At 40.6% G+C, this 20,823-nt stretch overlaps 3 protein-coding genes across 7 annotated transcripts in view; 1 reads left to right on the top strand and 2 right to left on the bottom strand.

The window, feature by feature from the left end:
• Nucleotides 1–45: 45 nt before the first annotated feature.
• Nucleotides 46–5,190, bottom strand: rab36 (RAB36, member RAS oncogene family). Its single transcript, XM_079529613.1, has 11 exons — nt 5,121–5,190; nt 4,600–4,698; nt 3,582–3,673; nt 3,282–3,356; nt 3,074–3,175; nt 2,896–2,960; nt 2,730–2,781; nt 2,396–2,477; nt 2,033–2,123; nt 1,556–1,672; nt 46–898 (listed from the first exon to the last, which is right to left on the bottom strand). The coding sequence occupies exons 2-11, from the start codon at nt 4,675–4,677 to the stop codon at nt 837–839; spliced, it is 816 nt and encodes a 271-aa protein (XP_079385739.1). The 5' UTR covers nt 4,678–4,698; nt 5,121–5,190; the 3' UTR covers nt 46–836.
• Nucleotides 5,191–6,398: 1,208 nt separating this feature from the next.
• On the bottom strand, nt 6,399–13,479 carry odr4 (odr-4 GPCR localization factor homolog). Of its 2 annotated transcripts, XM_079488674.1 has the most exons (15): nt 13,352–13,479; nt 13,021–13,127; nt 12,356–12,481; nt 11,508–11,600; nt 11,157–11,263; nt 10,660–10,696; nt 10,401–10,544; nt 10,076–10,171; nt 9,473–9,520; nt 8,638–8,766; nt 8,277–8,376; nt 7,753–7,947; nt 7,128–7,184; nt 6,532–6,614; nt 6,399–6,447 (listed from the first exon to the last, which is right to left on the bottom strand). In XM_079488674.1, exons 2-14 carry the CDS (start codon nt 13,117–13,119, stop codon nt 6,547–6,549), a joined length of 1,299 nt encoding a protein of 432 aa, XP_079344800.1. In that variant the 5' UTR covers nt 13,120–13,127; nt 13,352–13,479; the 3' UTR covers nt 6,399–6,447; nt 6,532–6,546. The 2 variants fall into 2 exon arrangements, with proteins under 2 accessions (XP_079344800.1, XP_079344799.1); XM_079488673.1 differs by having other exon boundaries at nt 6,426–6,614.
• A 26-nt stretch (nt 13,480–13,505) lies between these two features.
• LOC306912441 (nucleoprotein TPR-like) overlaps nt 13,506–20,823 on the top strand; it is a 40,758-nt gene continuing 33,440 nt past the window's right edge. For all 4 annotated transcript variants that reach the window (XR_013788380.1, XM_079488667.1, XM_079488668.1 and 1 more), the window contains exons 1-13: nt 13,506–13,776; nt 15,300–15,404; nt 16,373–16,437; nt 16,650–16,737; nt 17,384–17,487; nt 17,846–18,010; nt 18,330–18,422; nt 18,882–18,962; nt 19,061–19,148; nt 19,511–19,648; nt 19,843–19,937; nt 20,213–20,410; nt 20,621–20,728. Coding sequence is in view for 3 of the 4 variants with exons in the window: in XM_079488667.1 (XP_079344793.1) it covers nt 13,626–13,776; nt 15,300–15,404; nt 16,373–16,437; nt 16,650–16,737; nt 17,384–17,487; nt 17,846–18,010; nt 18,330–18,422; nt 18,882–18,962; nt 19,061–19,148; nt 19,511–19,648; nt 19,843–19,937; nt 20,213–20,410; nt 20,621–20,728 (1,479 nt within the window). In the remaining variant the exon portion in view is untranslated. The remainder of the gene's footprint in view (nt 13,777–15,299; nt 15,405–16,372; nt 16,438–16,649; nt 16,738–17,383; nt 17,488–17,845; nt 18,011–18,329; nt 18,423–18,881; nt 18,963–19,060; nt 19,149–19,510; nt 19,649–19,842; nt 19,938–20,212; nt 20,411–20,620; nt 20,729–20,823) is intronic.

Here is a 20,823-nt window from a genome sequence, read left to right on the forward strand (position 1 = left end):
ATTGACAAAGCTTTATTGATTATAAAATACTGAATATAAAATGGATTTACAATTGTGGCAATAGTTTCATGGTACCACAATGTTGATTTGTTTCGTTCATAGAAATACATTATTTCCAGTTAATAACTTTAGACCAAGTAGTACCCAAAACAGTACTCGTGCAGAAAACAAATCACATGCACATGTATTGACAATAAAAGGTATATTTTGGTCCCTCATTTATGGCAGAAAATATATTGTAAGTGGCAAAACAATATTTCAAATATACATTAGTAAAACTATACTTCCAGGGTCCAAAACATATTCTGAAATACGCTTTGACAAGGTTTTATATTTTTTCAAATGTTTCTCTTTTTGCTCTGATATAATAATCTGGTTATAATACAAAATTTGATGAAATAAGAAATACTGCATAAAGAAACAAATACTATATCAGGAAAATAAGAAATATTAAAGAAAATGTTAAAATCTTATAACATACATCAAATCCAGAACACATGGCAGTTCTTTATTACAAAGTGTGATGTACAAGTACATCATGTGTACATGTACAAAAAGCACATGACATTCCAGTTTGTTTAACCACAAGTAGCATCCCTATTTCGGTCATGTCCGATAGGCGAACATTTGGCGGAAACGGGCAAGAACATACATCAAAAATAGGCAAACTTTCGTCAAAGTCCGGGAAAATGTCAAGCCATATACTTCTCTGTACATCAGAAAGAGAAAATGGCTAAGTGGTCAAATAACTGTTTCTTTTAACAAATATCCATGGCAGAATCTATGCCTTTTGCTCGCCTTTCCGCTACTTTCTTTTCCTTGTTCCACTCTGTTCTTCAGCAACAGTTTCTCTTCACATCTTTGGACATGACCTCCTCCAGGTTGACTCTGTCAGATCCTGGTGAGAAATATAATGCATATGAATATAATATAAATAATGTAAATAATCATTATTATATATGTTCTTGGATATATTGGGAAGGCATATATTTTATACTTGCTACACATGCAATATTGGTCATATGAAGTAAAGTCAACATGACATAAACTACTGTAATTTACTCTTCATGTGACCACCACGCTCTGACTTTAGGTGCGTTACCCGTTCAAATCATATCAAATGAATAACGGTGATGGGTCGCACACACCAAGACTGCATTTCAATAATATCCAGCCTTCATCAGTGTGACACTGATGAAGGCTGGATAGCCGAAACGTTTGTCTCCTGTTCAAAATGCAAGAATAAATGCAGTCTTGGTGTGTGTGACCATCGTTATTTATTTGATAAACTAGTGTAATAAATAAGCACATATATTACCAGAAGTACCAACCAAGGAATCTACAGGCTCACAACATATTGCAACAAGACACGCTGTGATCTTGTCCATTGATTATTTTCAGCAAAGAGATTTAATGTAAACCTGGAAAAAGAGTGAATATAGTATAGGGGACTGCCACTCCGGTCAAGTAAGTATATAGGGTTTGACACCGTAAAAATAAAATACCTGTCTTAATCGTAAAACACTCTTTGGATGATATTAAACTTGTCTCTTACGGATATTTCCTCCTCGTCCAATGCTGGTCTGAGTGATCCCTCTATCCAAGTCCTTTAGCGTTGCATCCTCGAAGGCCAAGGCTGCCACCCTAAAGAAGAACTCCTGCACATTCTCCCCTATAACAGGAACATGATCAAATAAACATTGTACCTTAACAATGGTCAGAGGGGTAAAATCTCTGCAAACTGAGTTATAACTCTCAAACAATAGGGCAACGTTTAGATCTTATAGGCCTTCATCAGGTCTGATAAAGACCTAGTATAGGGTTGAAACATTGCCCTTAAAATACATTTGTTTCGGAACTCAATGTGCGAATATTTTAACAGTCTTTGATTTCTGCCTCTTTAACCAGCAGCACCTATCCTAAATATCTCCTCTTTGAAACCTTAACAATGGTGTCTTGGAGCAATGAATATATTAGTGCGTACTCATATTTATAATTATGTTAAAATTGAATTGAATTGAATGGCTATTACCTGATTTGGCTGAAACTGCCCAAAACTCAGCTTGCATTTCCATTGCCATCTGGATAGCATCTTTCTCTGTCCTATGCTGTTCTTCTGGCGCCTGCAAATGGTGAAGATCCAAAACATTTAACAGACGCACCGATAGCCGAGTGGTTAAGGTGCGTACTACATAGGTTCTGATGCCTGTCAGACCCTTGTCACTACCTGACTCTCTCTCTCCCTGTTGCCTGTCTTTCTACACTGTGAACTATATAAGAAAGGCCCAAGTAAATAACTTAATTTAACAATTAACACCATATGCCTGTGAAAGAAAACAATTTCATTAGCTAGGAAAGAGAGTTATGTGGAACCCATACACATGACTGCACTCACAAGCAAGTCGCTCTTGGTGCCAACCAAGAAAATTAAGCAGGAGCCTGGCTCATTGTCTTTCATGGCATCCTCCAGCCACTGCCTGGAGAGAAGAGCAGAGAGTTACACACAGTATATGCACATCGACAGTGGGTCCTGGAGTAAATGCAAAGCATTGATTGAATTTGAGACAATTAGAACTCAGAAACTGGGCCAAATTCCCACAAATTACTAGACGATAGTTTGATCCATAGTGGGGAGGACTGAATTTGGTTCTCAAACTCAGCGAATACAGTATACCATCCTGTCATTTGATTTCAGGATTGTTTTACATTTTGTTTTGTATTAGACTTACCGTGTATGTTCAAGTGACTTGATGTCTGCCATGTCAAAGACTGTGATGATCACTGGAAAAGACAACATTTACTCAAACATATACTGTGTGTGTGTGTGTGTGTGTGTGTGATTTAAAATAAAGGTGATATATAAATTTATACCAAATTAATTGACTATTTACTTACTCTGGGCTCCTCTGTAATACGCTGAAGCAATACATTTGAATTTTTCCTGACCTGCTGTGTCCCAGCTATACATGGAGAGAGAAGAGGATCAATAGTGCATGAACAAAACATAATTTAATAAAAATTAAAATCTGAATCCAATAAATTATTACATCCTCTTGAAATTGGAATGACTCACATCTGAAGAGAGAATGGCATTCCCTTTATCTCAAACCTCTCAATCTCAAAGTCCACCCCTATGGTGGCCTTGTAGTCTCTGTCAAACACATCTTTACAGAATCTGATGGGGAAATTAAGGGAGGCAGCAAACCAAAGGGAAAATCTCAAGTGTTTGCAAAAGAGACATTTTTAAATCTGTATGGAATGATGAGTGATTGGCACAATACCTGTTAATAAGACAAGTCTTTCCCACATTCAGGTCTCCGACAATTACCACTTTAGACATCTTCATTCTGTCCCACCTAAAAACATAACACTAATTTTGGCCATTTATGTATTTACAAGATATCAAGCATGTTATTGTGTAGCATTATGCATTATATGTATAATGCTAATATATAATGCCCTATGTTGTCCTTCCTTTGCCCTGGATGGTTGATCACAATAATATAATATTATATAGCTGCAAGGAGCTATTTTAATTAGAGCTGTGTAAGACGTGGAAATACCAAACTAAGGCAACTCACGGTTGATGCCTGGTAGCTCTGTCTTTGCAGGCAGCATGAGTCTCAATGTTCCAGTCATGTTTTAGCTGTAGACAAGCCTCTGGTGTGTAAAACTGTAAAGGCAGGAAAAATGCTTGAAAATAAACACTGAATCAATGAGTTAGTGGATATCATGGGGGATCTCATGAAAACAACACAGAATCATAATAGTGTTCATTTCACTATGGTATGACACTTGTACTTGAAGAGACTTGAAACTTGCTTGAGATAAGAAATACAACTTTAAATGTTTTAATTAATTACACACGACATGATTAAGTAAATGTCTCAGTGCTTTGGTCAGATTGCTGCACCAGTATTCTTGCTGGCAAGGGAAACGTATCTAACTGGTGAACTTTCTACAACTCGCCTCCAAATAATTTGCTCTAATCTAATGTAGAAGACTAGAGTCAGTAGAAAATTGCTTTAATGACAAAGACTTCATGGTGCCTAACTTTGGCAAGTTTTATGATGGCAACTGACCTAAAACCAGCATACTGTAGGTGAACTCTTTGGACTGCTAATCTATATAAACATTGTATGTAATGTCCATAAATTGGTTGAGTGCTTTGATCTGACACTGATTTAGTCATTTGCAAGAACCGTTGATAGAAACCCCTAGATAGATGTCACATGTTTTTCCCTGAGGCTGCTTGCTCAGCCCTGAACAAGGATATGGACCAAAAAAGAAAACAAAGCTGCATTCAATCCATAGCTGTGTACAGTGTGTAATTGCACTAATATACCTTTTATTGCACATATCATTATTTTATTTGTATTTTATTATTATCTTGTTATATTATTGTTAGCAGTCTTGCAGGCCACATACCAACATTTCCACAATAGGTATAATGCCATTGTAATGCTTGAATTATACACTGTCTATACCTGTATACGTGAGTGTTGTGACTCGTGACAAATATTCCCTCTTGTTTCAAATTGTATGCCTTAATTAACATTGCCTTGTTCTAATAATGATGATCAATGAGACTTGTAATACCTTTGGGAATTCACAGATGACTCTGTCTTTGCTCACAGGTGGTGGAATGTGGATCGTCCCATTCTGTATTTCTTGCATGATGATTTAAAAAGGTCCAGTCTGCGAGAGAACATTATGATTATGACAGACAGCTTACTCTATCAATTATAATGTATTAAATACCAGGCTCTGTTGATTGTTCCATTCTACTCTGGCTGCTACATTGAGATACAGAGGGGAAGAGAGGGAGATGTGATGTGACGCTAGACTCGTTTCATAACGGTAAATACAGACTTGAGGACTTCAATTAGGAATCCTCATGTTGGAAAAATAGGTATGTCCCCAAAACTGAATCTGTACATCAGTGCATTTAGACATTAACTGTAGCCTACGAATTTTCACACACATTGACACAGCAGCTATCAAGTCGGAGGCTCGGAGCCATACATATAGGAACCCATTTATCGACAAAAGGTTGCGCATCCGACAGGCGACATTATAACCACAAACACGAAGAAAAGAACGAACGAGGACTTGCTTACCGCCAATAACCAGATCATGTCATGGAGTTATGGATAACTTATATCCTCGGGATAGCGACTAGCATACAGCTAGACCAGTGTGATGAAAACGTAGTATCCATGACAACCAGAACAGCTACAGCTCGACTGACACGTGATTCACATCCAACAGGTGTTGCATCGAAATTTGTGACCTATCAGATACTGTGACTCCCGATGCCCCCAAGCAGAGGCACTATCTTCGTTTAATTAGCCTTCGCTATTGCTTATGATAAAATGCAGGCTACAATTTTTTCTACTCGGTTTGACTCTGTCTGACACATCAGAAACCCGCCTACGCCTATTTACCACCGCCATGCAGTGACATCATTAGTTTTTTTTCAAAGAGTTCAAATTAAAAAAAAATATATATATAGATAGTTGTCTTTTTGAGTGGTGCAACCACTATAGACAGCTATGTGTGTCCCTGGCTGCCTGGCTGTGTCCGAGCATGAAAATAGCGTTTCGTTGGTTTTCACAACCAATTGAGTGTCACTGTTAACTGTCACTGCCTAACACACACATTAACTGTATACACGGTAACTCTCATTTCTCGGCCGGAACCAGGCCAACACCATCCTGTAGTTCTGGAACTTCCGGGGACCCCCAAACGGAGTTGCACCACTCACTTCACACGGGTGTGATTTTAGAACGATGAATGATGTGTTTTCCTTTCTACCTAAGACAGGTAGGTAGCTATATTGCTCACAGAACCAATAATGGATATAATCAAAAAGGCTGATATATTCAGAGCTTTAAATTGAAAGACATGTTGTTTATTACAAGACAAAAGTATAACTGGAGTCTGGAAACCTTCAATAAAGTCATGGGGCACCGAGTGGCAGTGTCTGTTAGAGCGGTTAAATAAAGGTTTCCTGATTAAATCAAGATCACATCAGGCTGATCTGATCACGGCTCTTCCTGGTGTTGTGCGTCCTTGATCAAGACACTCTCCGTCATCCCTAACTGCTCCCAAATCCCAGAGAGCAGGTTGGCATCTTGCATGGCTGCATCTGCCTGACGGTGAATATGAGGCGCAGGACTACGTATAAAGCACTTTGAGGTTGATTTGAAGACTAGAAAAAGAGGGCCTCATAAATGCAGTTGATTTACCATAATGGAAATTTTATTACAAGTCATGGCAGCTCGAATGAGGTTGGCTCATACTGACAACTTTGGAGAGACATACCCGTATATACAGTACACCGACTACAGTATCCACGTGTAACTCAAACAAGAGACATATGTTCATTAACTTCAACTTAAATTGATCAAAGGAAGCATCGGTTGTGTGTGTGTGTGTGTGTGTGTGTGTGTGTGTGTGTGTGTGTGTGTGTGTGTGTGTGTGTGTGTGTGTGTGTGTGTGTGTGTGTGTGTGTGTGTGTGTGTGTGCGCGCGCGTGCGTGTGTTAGTAGTCCAGGTAGAGCAGGGAGGCAGCTGTGGCAAGCAAGGCGACTGCAGAGGCAACTGCTACGCCTAAAAAAACAGAGCAGTCAATTATAAATTGCACCCATGTAAACTGTATACTTCCTGAAATGCCACCCCACTCAGCAGCAGCTGCAAGGGTCAATAGGTCATACTCTGTAAACAGCAGGGCCAATATGTCGTACTCAAACATGCATAGGGATATACAGACAAAGGGACACATGAAGCTATTCATTGGAGACTGTGTGCACTGCTCAAAAAGACACACACACACACGCACACGCACAGGCACAGTATAACTGTATATTCTTTGGTATGTATAGGTGACAGAGGCAGGTAATTCTTGTATGCAGCGAAATGCATGGGAGGGTGTTTTAATTTGTGTTTTTGTGTGTTTGTTAGCAAGACAACTTGAAATCGAATGGGTAGATTTTCCAAAAATAATTTGGGAAGAACAATGAGTAGGCCACCCTGGAGAAAGGGCAAAGGCCAAAGGTACAATCAAGAAACAGAGAAGAAACAAGAAGATGTTGGTGTAGGCAGGGTGTATTTTGTATAATTTACCAATGTAGTTGATCTTTTTGGGCACCAGGGATTTCTCAGCAATGGGCTCTGGATACACTGTTGAGACATCATGGTGCAGACTCATGTCATACAATATGCAAACCTTATACTATACAACTTGTGCACCCAATGCACATTATTCACCTTTTATTACCATACTTTGGCTACTGTAATAATGCTTGAATTTCCCCACAAGGGATCAATGTTAACCTGACTCCGCCAGATGGCAGGAGCAGCGAGTTCCTCCTCCTGCCGTATGCGGCCGCTAGAGGCGGGATCAACGCGAGCCTGATGACATATTGAAGCACTGCCACAGCGCAAATATAAACACAACCTAACAAGACTACAACTCAAAATGATTATGGAGATTTTTGTCCCGCTGCTTCCGGTTCATCGTTTCTGCTTGAGAGAGAGATCAGATGCAGGCAGGAGGAGGGAACTGGTGAACTCAATACTGCAATCTGGCGGAGTCAGGTTACAATAACGTGGAATCTAATTGAACTCAAATGATGCTAATGTTGTTAATCCATTGAGACCTGGAACGCATCCATGTCACGTTAGCGTTTAACCACATTAACCATTAATAATATTTACACCAATGCAGAGCCACACAGCCCTTCCCCACCTTCTGTCTCTGTGATGTCGCCTGCTGTTTCCAGTGTGACGTCCAAGTCTTGCTCAGCTGCCTCTATGTCTAGGATTTCTTTTAGCCGGTCAGTCACCTCAGCAAGGCCCTCGTCACTGAACTGGTAGTCGCACACACACACAGGTCCTGCCCCGCCGACCGGACAGAATACACGGCGAGGAAGAGCAAAACGGTCTGAGATAGAAAGAGAGATAAAGGGAGACAGAGTCAGATGACACGAAAGTTATTTGCATGAAACATTAAGATTACATTTTTTGTTTACACTGTATGATCAAACTCTCTTGTGATGGTAATGAGAGTGCAGACAAGTAGAAATGACCAGGATGAGTTAGGTTTTGTTGAAGTATCCAATTACAGGACTGACACTGGACCAGTATACTACTATGACCATAATGTAGTCTTGGTTCTGTTTGAATTAGCGTCCAGCATAAGCCTATGTGTGTGTATGTGCGTGTGAGCACGTATGTGTGTGTCTGTGTAGTGTGTACCAATCTGTTGCCCACCTTTGGAGATGGCCTTGCTGTCCTCCTCTGCTGTCAGCAGTTCTTCCAGAAGCATCTGGGCCCTCACAGCGACGGTGGACACCACATCCCGTTTCAACAGCTGTGTTCAGATAAAACTAATTAGAATGTAAGTATGAAAATCACAAATTTTTTGATTTCTTGGTCACTAAAGTATATATTTTCTCCGTTTGACGACCAGCAAACTTTTTGTACATTCATACATTTGAAAACATTTGAAAAACATATTTGGTAAATCTCAAAGTCACAAAACCTGAGTGTTAAAAAGCTGTTTTTAACACAGGTCAGACTACAGCTGGACTTCCAGAGAGGATAAGTTGTTCTGAGGCATTCTAATGTTTACCTTCTCAGCTAGTTTAGCTTTTGGTTTGTTGCTGTGTAGGTAGGCTCTGGCGTGTACCGCTCCTGTCACTGACACACTACCTCCACACTGCTGCACCACAGCTGTAGTCCGCTGCTCATACTGACACGACTAACGACAGCGAGTACAGTATGGGAGGAGAGAGAGGAAGAATCAGAAAAACAGAGAAGAGGAAGACAAAGAGATGGGTGGTTGGGTTGTGCGTACGTAGACAGAATAGTAATACAACTATTACAGTATATGAAACATAGAACACATTATCTAGTTTCAGGAGACAATGGTGAAGAGCTGTGCAGATATCATTTATTTTCATTGTTTCATGCATTTGTCGGTGCAGATTTGTAACGTCTCTCTCGATACTGCCAAAATCTAAGCATTCCTTTTAACTAGGGAAATAAAACTACATCCACTCTTGAATTCCTACATTTTGTTTTTAATTATTATTTCAAAACATTAAAAAAAAGTCATAACCCCCCACCCCCCCATTCTCCTTAATTAAAAACAAATTAAATAATTCCTCGAAAGAATTTAATGAATAAATAAAGAAAATATCAAAGAAATTCCATACATTTAAAAACATTTTTTAAGAGATGGTGAAAATAGCAGATCTACAAACTCACAATGCGTGGAGATATGAAGCTATTTTCACTAGCTTGGGTCCTGGGGAGACATAACATTTCTCTTGGAGAACTCTCTTGGGAACCAGTGCACTAGCGACTCCTGCTGGTTGGTGGCCAGTTCTGCAGGGAGGGGAACTGTGTGTGTGCGTGTGTGTCACGCGTGTGCGTGCGTGTGTGTGTGCGTGTGTGTGTCTTACCGGTGTGGTGAGAAGTTGAACTTTTAGTATCTGTTTCACATTCTTCTTCTAAAGAGGAAAGATAGACACAAGTGGGTAAGTTTATTTTTTTCATAAAAGACAACAATAAAGACTATAAAGTCTAATATCCTCCCACTGTTTATTACAATTAAACATTTTGTTCACATCTGGATTGTTTATTTCTGATCCATACATAATAGAAATGCTCAACATGCAATAAAGAGTGGGAGCCTATTAGCAGTGTGTGCATGCATTACTGTTCATGAAATGCTTTGGCTGTGTTTGTTAAGGTCAGGTTTGCTGCTCTTTCTAAGCAATATCTTGAATATGTGGGAGTTGCTACTGTAAATGCAGTCTGCTATTGTTGACAGGTGAGCAGCCTCACTGGAGCAAGATGGGTTTAAATGGCTTGCTCAAGGGAGAAATTGAAAAACTACTAGATTGAATGTGGAGATAAATAACTATCCCTGCAGTCAACAACCAACACTCAAGGTGCCCATGAGCAAGTCCCAAATGGCGTGAATGTTACAGTAGATAAACAATTTTAATAGATCTGCTATCATTCCTGCCTTTAAAAGCCAGTTACTATAGATCTATTATCACCTGTCCTGATGTAAGTTCTGTGTCATCTGGGAGCCTCTTTCCATTGATGAGACAAACTCCACTCTCAATCTGCTGTGTCCATGTTTTCAATCCCTCCTGAAACAAAGATCGACCAGAGACGGTTTCATTCGTTTTGACATTGATTGCATATGTAAAGAATATTCTTTACCTCATAATCATCTTTGACTGTGCGCGTGTGTTTATATTATTTTACTCTTCAGGCATTCTTCCACCTCCTCAATATTGTTGCTGTTATCTGGTAAGTGTGTATCTATGTTAGTATGCAGTACTACTATGTATGTGTACAGTGTACCACTCCCCATACCTTTAGACATTTCTCCACATCTTCTAGGCTTGTTCTGTTCTCTGGCATGGGTACCAGAAGCTCCACTCTGAGAGAACATGATACCATTGGCCAGGAGGCACACACACCTGATTGGTACTTCCAGTCAGCAGGCTTGGCTGTGCTCTGAAAGAGCCCGATCACAAAACAGTTTAGTTGCGGTACGATCTACAGTTCAGCTAACATGGCTAAGGATGGCAGCTGCAATACCGAATCAAAGGAAAGTACATGCTGAACAAACCTTGGGGTCTTTCACATCAAAGGTTCTGCACACAGTTCTGACATAGAGGGTTAAAGAACCTTCACAAAATACTATTAGCATTTATTTATGAATTTATTCACTCACTCACTCATGTATTTGTTTAATCACATCCCCACTGATGTATTCATTCCATTCACTTATTTACACTTCTATCCACCTAGCCATCACCCAACCAAGAACTTTCATCCATGAGTCTGTCCTTTGCTCTGACCATTCATCCATTATGCTCCTCCCTCCTCTGCATTCATTGGTTGTGTTGAGGACATAACATTATCAGAGCGATATAAGAAATCGGTGTCCGGGCACTTACAGTAGGCTAAATGTAGCCTGACAGCGTGTCGCAGGTTTGAGACCCGAGCCAGATGGCCTCTGCTGCGTGTCATTCCCTGTGTCTCCCTACCCATTTCTTGTCTCTCTTCATGAATACTATCCAATAAAGGCAGAAAAAGCCCCAAAAAATCTATGTCAAAGGATACTTTCTGGTTTTTGAGTTGATGTGTAATGTGATGCGGTCTGTGATGTCATCATCTGCAAGGCTCCACAGATGACCTCTGGAGATCAGGTTCTCTATTCCAAATACCAGCTACACACAGACGCAATAAACAGAGGACAGACATATTGTATCATGTAGTGGTAATGGCATACGGATGTGTGCATATCGTATGCACTCAGACATACTTTAAACTTTAGCTTACATTTAGGTAAACTTTTAGTCTCCACACATACATGTGTACCTGTAACATTTCAGCAGTGTGCATGTGTGTGTGTGCGCATGTGTGTGTGTGTGTGTGTGTGTGTGTGTGTGTGTGTGTGTGTGTAAAGCTGACCTGTCTCAGAGTGTTCAGTGTATCCTTGGCATCAACATCAGTAATCATGAAGACTCCCAATACAGACAGGCCTCCAGGCAGCATCCTGGACACCTGGAAACACACAGAAGAAATAATACTGTCATCATAACACACAACAAATCATAACACACAACAAGTACAAATTAACAACATAACAGCAGCACCTACTGTACAAGTTAATACACTTTTACACAATCCTGTTTCTGGTTTGACATACTGTACCTCTTGACCTGAAGGTCTAAATTCAAATTTATCTCCTGAGCAGATCAGTGGTAAAATCATTAGCTAATATATAGCTATTGCACACAACACCCGGGTTCAAATCCAGGGTAGAACAGGAAAGCTACATAGTGCAGCTTCAATTGAAAAAAGTGACACAGTATTTACTTCCATTTAGACCTCTAAATCCTAACTTAAGTTTTCAGAAAATCTATTTTTTTATTCAAAAACTTTTAAAGAAATCCTGTAGCAATATATATACAGTAGCAACATCTCTTTCCAGGTTTTCAAAGTTATAATCGGTTAAAATATCCTTTCTGACATCTAGAAAACAGCAGCAGCTCATTGATCCTTAACAGCCAGGAGCTCCAAAAAGCAACTGTGTTTCTCATCATCATCATAACCTTTATTTCAAAGAAAGTTGAGGGGCAGGCCCTGATTTTCAATGTAGCAGAGATACAAATGTAATCCTGTTCTATGACTGTAGAGTAATTGTTACATAACTTGATTGAAATAATATACATTTTATTCTCTTTGATGCAAATACAAATCTCCCAATTTTCCAAGGTAAACACTGTCATATAGTTGTTTACATCATCGGAGGTTACCTGTCGGGCGTGCTCAGTGGTCCACTCCAGGTCTTGTTTGCTCAATAAGCTCCCAGCCACTGGAGTAGAACCTTCCCTCTGGGGGGTCTGTGTTGCCATGACAACAAAATCTCTCTGTGCAGAACTCTAAAAAGAGGGCAGATGATGCACATTCATCTTACATGGTACAGTGTCCAGAAACCAGCCACTCTGAATCCCCCCCATTCAATGGAAATTAATTACATCCAAAATCCATTCTATGGGGTGGGATGTATATAATACATTAATTAATCCCCAAATCCCCAAACCCCATTTAATTGTATTGAAGACCAGGGTAATACAAATAGATTGGGTGCTGAGAACGAATCCTGCCAGAGCCTGGGTGTGGTGTGTCCCCATCAGTTTAATCAAGGTAAAGAATGAAGATAAAATATTCTGGATAGTGGACTGGCCATGCATGCAATGCATGTGACAGAAAAGTGACACAATTTTAGACACACAAGCACGTGTCAGAGTGTGGGTATTCAGCATTGTGTAATTACAACATGTGTGTTGTGTTCCAGGTGTCCAAGATGTCACTCTGTTATAATTATATGTAAGATATTGTGAATGTAAACAAAGAACACACTCAATACAATAAACAGACCTTGCCTTTGCTGCAGCAACATGAATCATGACAGTCTTACCTGGCCAATGAGCAGACCTACCACCCCCGTTGCTCCTGATGCACAGAGGACTGACAGATAATTTTCCACTCCATCTTCTACTATATAACCACGACCCATGTTGAATACTAGAGAGAGAGAGAGAGAGAGATTACAGTGTACTGTACGTGCAGGTGACATACCAATCCAGTGATGTTAACACAGCATGAATGAATGTATACTCCATTTTATTACAGAGTAGAAAGTAAGTTAACTAGTCATATTTACATCACCCTCTCTTTATCTACACAACTGACAACACATACAAGCTCAATTAAGCTACATGCATCGTGAATGATCAGTGTTTACATACCTGAATAGTGAGTATAGAGTGAAACCACAGCTCCCACATGAGCCCACTCCGGCTCTCTTGTAATGTTGACAGCTGTCGCTAGACTACACGTCAGCAGAGCCGGATCACTACAACTACCATAATGCTTTGCAGAGCCACAGACTGCAAAAGTGTTTCCGTCGCATACCAATGATGTGATAACGTGGTTCAGGTTCAAGAGATTCTCATCCAGTGATACTAAATATTAAACCCTTTCCATTCGCTTTTTTGGGGACGATTTGGAGGTTTTGGAGCCATGTCGGCCGTTCTGCTCCAGGCTCTGGAGCGGACGGAGTTGAATAAGCTCCCGAAAGGCGTCCAGAACAAGCTGGAGAAGTTTATAACCGAGTTGCAGAGCACGAACGACGCGCTCAAGACGGAACATGAGCGCTTCAAAGCGGACCTTGGTGAGTGATGGTAACCCGGCCGGCGGTGAAACTGTCATCCGAGATAACATAACTCCTGGGTCTCAAACAAGACACTTCATAAACGGACTATAGTATACAGGCGTGACGTGACAGTGTTTGTCCATTGTTGGGGTCTTCAAATCACCCCGGGTAGCGTTGCTAACTAGTTAGCGTAATAGCGAGCCCGCTTTGCAGTTCATGTTGAAACAATCAACATACATGATCGATATACAGCCAATGAGCGTGAAGGGATGCTGAATGCACATTATGATTCGTGGCAGCATTCATCATATCATTTTAGCAGGTGACATTTGTTTATAATTGTGATGAAAGCTAACCTCACCTTAACTATCTGTAAGTTGTGTGTTGCTGTGTTCCCAGTGGCTAAAGACAGTGCCCTGGCACTAATTACTTACATTGTTCATTTAATGGCTTGACACTACCCCCCCACCATAGGCCCTGGCACTATTATTCTTATAATGTCCAGGCTACCATAGGATATGCCCATGTGTCTACCATAAGCCTAGAAAGCCATGCTCTGGCTCGGGGTATTCCCCCCGGTGTCTAGCATAGGCTGCTAATACTGCTATGCCATGGCACACAATCCCTCCAAATGTCCAGCATGGACGTGCTTCCTCTTCTTTGTATTCATCGACTGACTGATATATCTTGGCAGAATTTCATGCAATGTCCACTCCTGTCTACCATAGGTTATGCTCTGACAGTAGTAACAAATCCATTTTCTGCCTGGCCAAAATCCATACACTGAGGACAAAAACAAGACCTGAGAACTATTAGTGGACAGCGGACTGGCCGTTGCGGTAGTGCGCGACCCTCAATCACCCATTCGAATGCCTTTCAGCCTTTGTATCCTACTGTCTGGCAGGTATATCTCTTTGAAAACCTTTAGTGCTACTGATTGTGCATGACAATTAACACATCTTGCCTGCCCAAAATGTAATTCTTGCCTGCCCAAAATGTAATTCCTGGAAACGCCACTGGTCTCGTCATCACATAACTGTGGTCCACACACATTGTCCATGACGTTCCTGTGCTATTACCAGTAAGACGCCTGAGGGCGAGAAGCGACCTAAGGTCGCGTGCACACCCACCTGGGTGACAGCAGACTGCTGGGTGAGTGGGCAAGTGCTGGTGCTTTGGAATGGGGGGTCAGATCAACATATCCGCCTGGGTGACAGCAGACTGCTGAGCAAGCGCTGGCCCTTTGGCATGGGGGGTCAGATCAGCATATGGAATGAATTCTGTACTGGCCATATATGGAGTGGGTCTTGAGTGTACAGGGATTGATGAGGTCAAAACAACATATGGAATGTCAGAACAGGTCAGCTCCTATGGGGATCTATTATTGGGTTTAAAAGATGTTATTTACTATAGAATTTGTAAGATATGCCTGAATAATCAAGAGACATACTATTTTTTTGATGAGGTGATGTTTGTTTTTCTGAAGGGATGGAGACATAATGACGTTGACATTTATCTTTTGATGTTGTTTACCCCTACAGAGCAGCAGTATTTTGATGTGGAGAAAAGACTGACGGAGAGTCAGGAGCAGACCTTGACCATCAGTAGAGACCTACAGAAGGTCAAAGAAGAGAATAAGAGACTTGGTGAGTATACTCTACAGAGAATTTTTCAGTCCCATGGAAACAACAAAGCCACTCTTCATTGTAACCTGTGGTCATTTGTATCCAGTACAGCGGCACAATATTCAGTATTTTAGCTGTGACGTGAGCGCCCCCTCCTGAGATACTTCCGGGTCCTACTTTTGTGTCGCTTTTGTGTCCCCATAGAGTTATACTGTGACGCTCCGTCGGACTAAATCTGAGACGAAAACAACCACGACAGTCTCATTTTACCGCTTTCCTTGCAACAACAAAGCTGCGCTGCTCTCCCAAATCTGGCTGTGACAGGCCGTCTGCCCCACACGGAATACTATCGCCATTTTATTTCATTGTGTCAACTAAATCCTCATTAATGCAAACTAGATTCAACATACTCAAGCCTGCAAATGCCCCCGAAATATTTTACTGAGCAAATGGACTGTTACCACCTTTTAATAATAATGATAATAATAGTCTTTATTGTCTCCACATCATATATATTTTTTGTCATGGACAAACATTAATAATTCTACTAGAGTTGGAAGCATTAAGACCCATTTTAACCCTCAATGGCTTCCTTTCTGAAAAATAACGTCATTGTAAAAATATTCACGCGTTTAGATATTCTATTTACAATGAGATGCGGACGGGAGCTGGTGCCACTTGGACCCGGACGTAACGTAGCACTACAAAATGACGTCTGACTTAAATACTGAATTGACAGAAATCGTGCAAACTTGTACGGTATAATGGTAATTTTGGTCAGTACTCAGTATTGGGTTAAGAAAGTCAAATATTCAGCACAGCATCAGAATTCTGCAAAACCCCCTAAAACATTTTTTTTTAAATAATTTAATGCAATTAGGATGCAATTAACATTTAATGCAATGTGAAATGTGTGTTTTATTCAGTATTATCACATTATTTGTTTTACTAAATAAGGCTTTTGTTCTTATACTACTGTCGCTTTGAAGATGAGGAGCTGAGCACTCTGAAGGGAATAGAGGGAGAGAGCTCTGATGACAAACCAGTACAGCAGGTGGGCATACACACACACACACACACACACACTCACACACTCACACTCACACACAGAGAATCATTTGAACTTGCATTCAACTTTAACATTATTCAATATTCATATACTGTAACACATGTAAAATCTGGACATTATTTAAACCTTTGTGATTATGTTTGTGTGTGTTTAATGTGTTTGTAATGTAATGTGTGTGTAATGTGTGTATGTATCAGACCAAAGCCAAGTATGAAATTGAGGCAGAGAGGAGGGAGCTGGCCAGACTCCTGGAGAAGAGAAACCAGGAAGTGGAAAACTATATTGGTGAGACTTCCACAACAACAGAAACTACTCGCACACAGTACAAACAAGGCCTATGATGGTCAAAGACCTACAGTACATGCACATATGTTTAGTGGTAACGCTCGATCTTACTTAGTCTTCTTGTGAGTTTTGCCATTAGTTTTTCTTCTTTTTTTCCCAGCTTCCTATGTCCAGCTTTGAGGGTTTGTGTAAACACAAACATTGAATGCCATTTACTGCCGTTTACTGTTGGAGTATAACTACCACAACATTAGATACTGCTAAAATAAATGGATATTTAAAGGACCATACTGGCACTATTGCATGTTTTTCCCATCAATCTGCATAGTGCATACATACTGAATTGAAAGAAACTAATGGATTCTTGGAATGTCAAGAAAACTGGAAATTCTCAGCATTAAAGTATACCGCATATAACTTCTAGACAGATGACTAAACAGGTTTTAAAAAAAGATCCTTTAATCTTCCTTCCTATTGCCTAAAACACTAGAATACCTCTTTTAGAAGTCTGTTTTGCACCCCCTCTCTTTTATATAATTTATTGCAGCCTACAGGGACTACAACACATTGGCGAATTGGCATAAAACAACTAAATTGGTAGGGCAGAAAAAAAGTGTCTTCTGAACTGATTTGTTTGTGTTTGCAGAGGATGTGAAGCGTCTGAATGACAAGCTGTCGGAGACCAGCAAAGCCAAGATCGATCTGCAGTTAAAACTGGATGAGATACAGTCATCTGAAGTGTCCATACAGGTACACTGGATATAATTAGACTACCGTACTTACTTGTTTTAAAGATGGCTTTTACCATACGGCAATTAGACTGGGTTACTGTCAACAATGATTGATTGTTAAATTCTCAGTCTTTTATTAATGAGATATCCAGCAATTGATAATCCAAAATACCGTAGTACATTATAACGGGTTACAAATCAAGGGCATGCGTTCGCAACAGTTCCTAACGCCAAATCAATCCTAACCCTTACCCTAACCCGATTCTACAAATGCCTTCTAAATCCACAGTTTTGTGTTAGTTTGTGTGATAAAAGTGTGACTTTGAGACCTGTATTACTGTGCAATGTAAGTGAGGAGACTATTTTGTGTATTCTAGCACCGGGAGAAGCGCATGGAGCAGGAGAAGGAGTTACTCAAGAAACAAAATGAGTGGCTTAACGCTGAGCTGAAGACCAAAACAGAGGAACTTTTCAACACCAACAGAGAGAAAGGCAAAGAGCTCCTGGACATTCGCTGCAGTCTGGACAACACAAAGGAACAGGTAATACACACATGTGCTAAAAACTACTTTTTTATTTTGCTTTAAAGGTACAGTAAGTTATTTACTGTACTTGTGGGGGGAGGGGGTAAAATCTGATAGCAATCATTGCTATAGAGCAGTGGTTCTCAAACTTGGAGGACCTCCATAACTAATATTAATCAATATCTGAGTCGTATGCAAATTTGGGCGACTTTGCTCTGAAATGTGAACTTAGCTTTTCTGAGAGTGCAGTACACTTAACTGAGTAACTTAACATAATTCATATTGATAACTGTCTTCTGTAGAGCAGGTGACATTTCTCTCTCTTTCTCTCATCCAGGTGACCCGACTGGAGAGCCAGTTGACTTCTCTGAAAGAGACCAGTGACAGCCACTATAAGAGAGCTGAAGATCTCAATAATAAACTAAAACAGGTAACACACACTAGGGTACTGTGGTTCATTCGTATTTCTTGAACAGCAACGACACAAGTACATTTTTTTATTTTGACTTTATTTGGGCCACATGGGTCTGCTTCCTGCTCCTGCAGGATTTCTGATCATTAACACCCGCTCCGGCAATGGACAGACACACAGTACGCTGGGCTAGCTGCTGATCAGTATTAATACATAGGTGTTTATTTACCTAAAAAAGATTATTTATTTTCCTACACAAGACTGTAAATGATTCTGTCAATAACTCACAACGACATTTTGTTGCACCGCCTGTTCCTGCCTGTAGCAACCCAAAAACCACCCGCTTACGCAAGATTTGCATTGGGATCCGTGGTATCCCAATACCAATGCAGGGTTCCCACATACAGTAGTAGTTTGTGCACACATCTTGTAACTAGATGGTCTACATTCATTCTGTCTGTCTGTCCCGGTCTCCAGGCTAAAGACCAACAGAGTGCTATGGAGGAGAAATATCGCAATGAACTCAACTCTCACATCAAGTTGTCCTCACTCTACAAAGTAAGGAAGACTGCAAGATGGCTGCATTAAATAAACACCAATTGTATTCCTGCTCCAGTATGTATAATGCAATGATGTGACGTGTGTTGCTCATGTAGGGTTCAGCGTCGGAATCTGAGAAAAAGAACCAGGAACTGAGCAGGGCAGTAGAAGAGCTCACCAAGCTGGTCAAAGACACTGGAGAGGGTAAGAGAGAGAAAGGGAAAGCCTGAGAGACACTCATCTGTACTTGAACATTGGATTTAACCTTTCCATATTATATTTATAATACTTTGTAGTGAATTGTAGTATACTAATGTCTGTATAATTTGTCATGGAAGGCAAATTCCTTGTTTGTTGAAACGTGTGGCTAATACAAATGTTTTTATCTTCTACTTAGGAACTGTTCTTTACATTTGTTGTATGTGGCAGAATATGTTAAACAACTACTAAATTGGCAGTCAAGTCAAATATTAGATACATATGAACTGCATAAATTGGACACGATGACATTGTTAGTTGATGATATCTATACTGTGGTATATGTGATTGATGTCCCTTGCTTATAGGCAATAAGGTTCTGGAGAAGAAGGTGTTGGAAGAGGAGGGGCTTAAGGCTCGGATGGAGGCAGAACTTAAAGAGAAGTTGAAGAAGTTGGAGAAGGAGGTGGAGAACGCCACACTGAGGGCCACTGCCAAACGCTGCTGTAAGAAATAAGAATACATATGCAGCTATTCCACCTGTCCCAAATACAGACGAATGCACTGATATATCAACTAAAGCTGAGGAGTTATGTTTTATTGGCACAACTGTTAATATTTGTGCGTGCATTGCACTTGTACTTGCATGCGTGTCTGAAAAAATGCATGTGTGATTGTGTGTGTATGTTGTGTACTATAGGTGTGCCCTCTCTGAGCGAGGAGCAGTTAGACTCCATGTGTCCCTCTGCAGCTGCCATAGCTGAGATTGTCAAGCCTGGTATGAAGTTCTTTGAGGTGAGCGTGCAGTAGTTGAGGCCCAATTTATACATCACTGTACGACAAATAACAGTGAAGTGAAGATAATAGGCTCTGTGATAGCTGTAGTCCTGGGTTTTCAGAAGGTTGCATATCCATTTCCTGTTCTGGTTCATTTTTCCATAGCCTTGTTTATGTCACCTTCTGGAAACTAGGAGAACTGTTATGCACATTGCACAGAGACGATTAACTAACTGGTCTTCATGTCCTTCCCCTGTCTCCCTTCGCCATTTCTATTTTCCCAATATGACTAGTTGTATAACGCCTACGCAGAGTGTCAAACTCTGCTTCAGCTAGAGAAGCAGGAGACTCGGCGTGTCGGCAGGGTGCTGGATGAGATCGTGCAGGAAGTGGAGTCTAAGGCCCCCGTTCTTAAGCGGCAGAGAGAGGAGTATGAGAGCCTGCAGAAATCCATGGCTTCTCTGTGCCACAAACTGGAGCAGGCACGAATGGTGAGGAGAGGCAGGATGGGTGTTTTTGTCTGTGTGTCACACGCATATATCTATCGTCTTTCGTGCCAGAGTCCTGTTGATGGAGAGAAAAAAATACTTCTTTACAAAAAAAATGAATTAATATAGACCATACAATGTGTATACTTTTAAATGAGATTAGCATTATTGCTAATGGACACTCAGCATTCCATGTTATTTCTTTGACATTAGGAGATCCACAGTTTGCAGAAGGAGGGAGAGGAGGCCAAACAGCGCTGCTCTGCTCTGGAGCGAGACAAACTCAGGGTAGAGAGACAGCTGGAGGACACATCGACACAGGTACACACAGATCAAAATTATGACAAGATGGGATGAGACAAAATAAGTGTGCCGACATTATTCTCTGCACTTTTTCAATAGATTTTGATTTCAAC

The sequence above is a fragment of the Electrona antarctica genome, assembly GCF_951216825.1.
Source record: "Electrona antarctica genome assembly, chromosome: 19".
Classification (NCBI taxonomy): domain Eukaryota; kingdom Metazoa; phylum Chordata; class Actinopteri; order Myctophiformes; family Myctophidae; genus Electrona; species Electrona antarctica.

Coding starts and splice junctions, on each gene's coding strand:
- odr4 (XM_079488674.1), bottom strand. CDS start 13,119: ATGGGTCGTGGTTATATAGTAGAAGATGGAGTGGAAAATTATCTGTCA. Junction 10,545..10,659: donor TTGATGTGAAAGACCCCAAG/GTTTGTTCAGCA, acceptor GGGCTCTTTCAG/AGCACAGCCAAGCCTGCTGA. Junction 10,172..10,400: donor ATGTGGAGAAATGTCTAAAG/GTATGGGGAGTG, acceptor TCTTTGTTTCAG/GAGGGATTGAAAACATGGAC.
- rab36 (XM_079529613.1), bottom strand. CDS start 4,677: ATGCAAGAAATACAGAATGGGACGATCCACATTCCACCACCTGTGAGC. Junction 3,357..3,581: donor AGAGCTACCAGGCATCAACC/GTGAGTTGCCTT, acceptor TTATGTTTTTAG/GTGGGACAGAATGAAGATGT. Junction 899..1,555: donor TGGACGAGGAGGAAATATCC/GTAAGAGACAAG, acceptor ATTTCTCACCAG/GATCTGACAGAGTCAACCTG.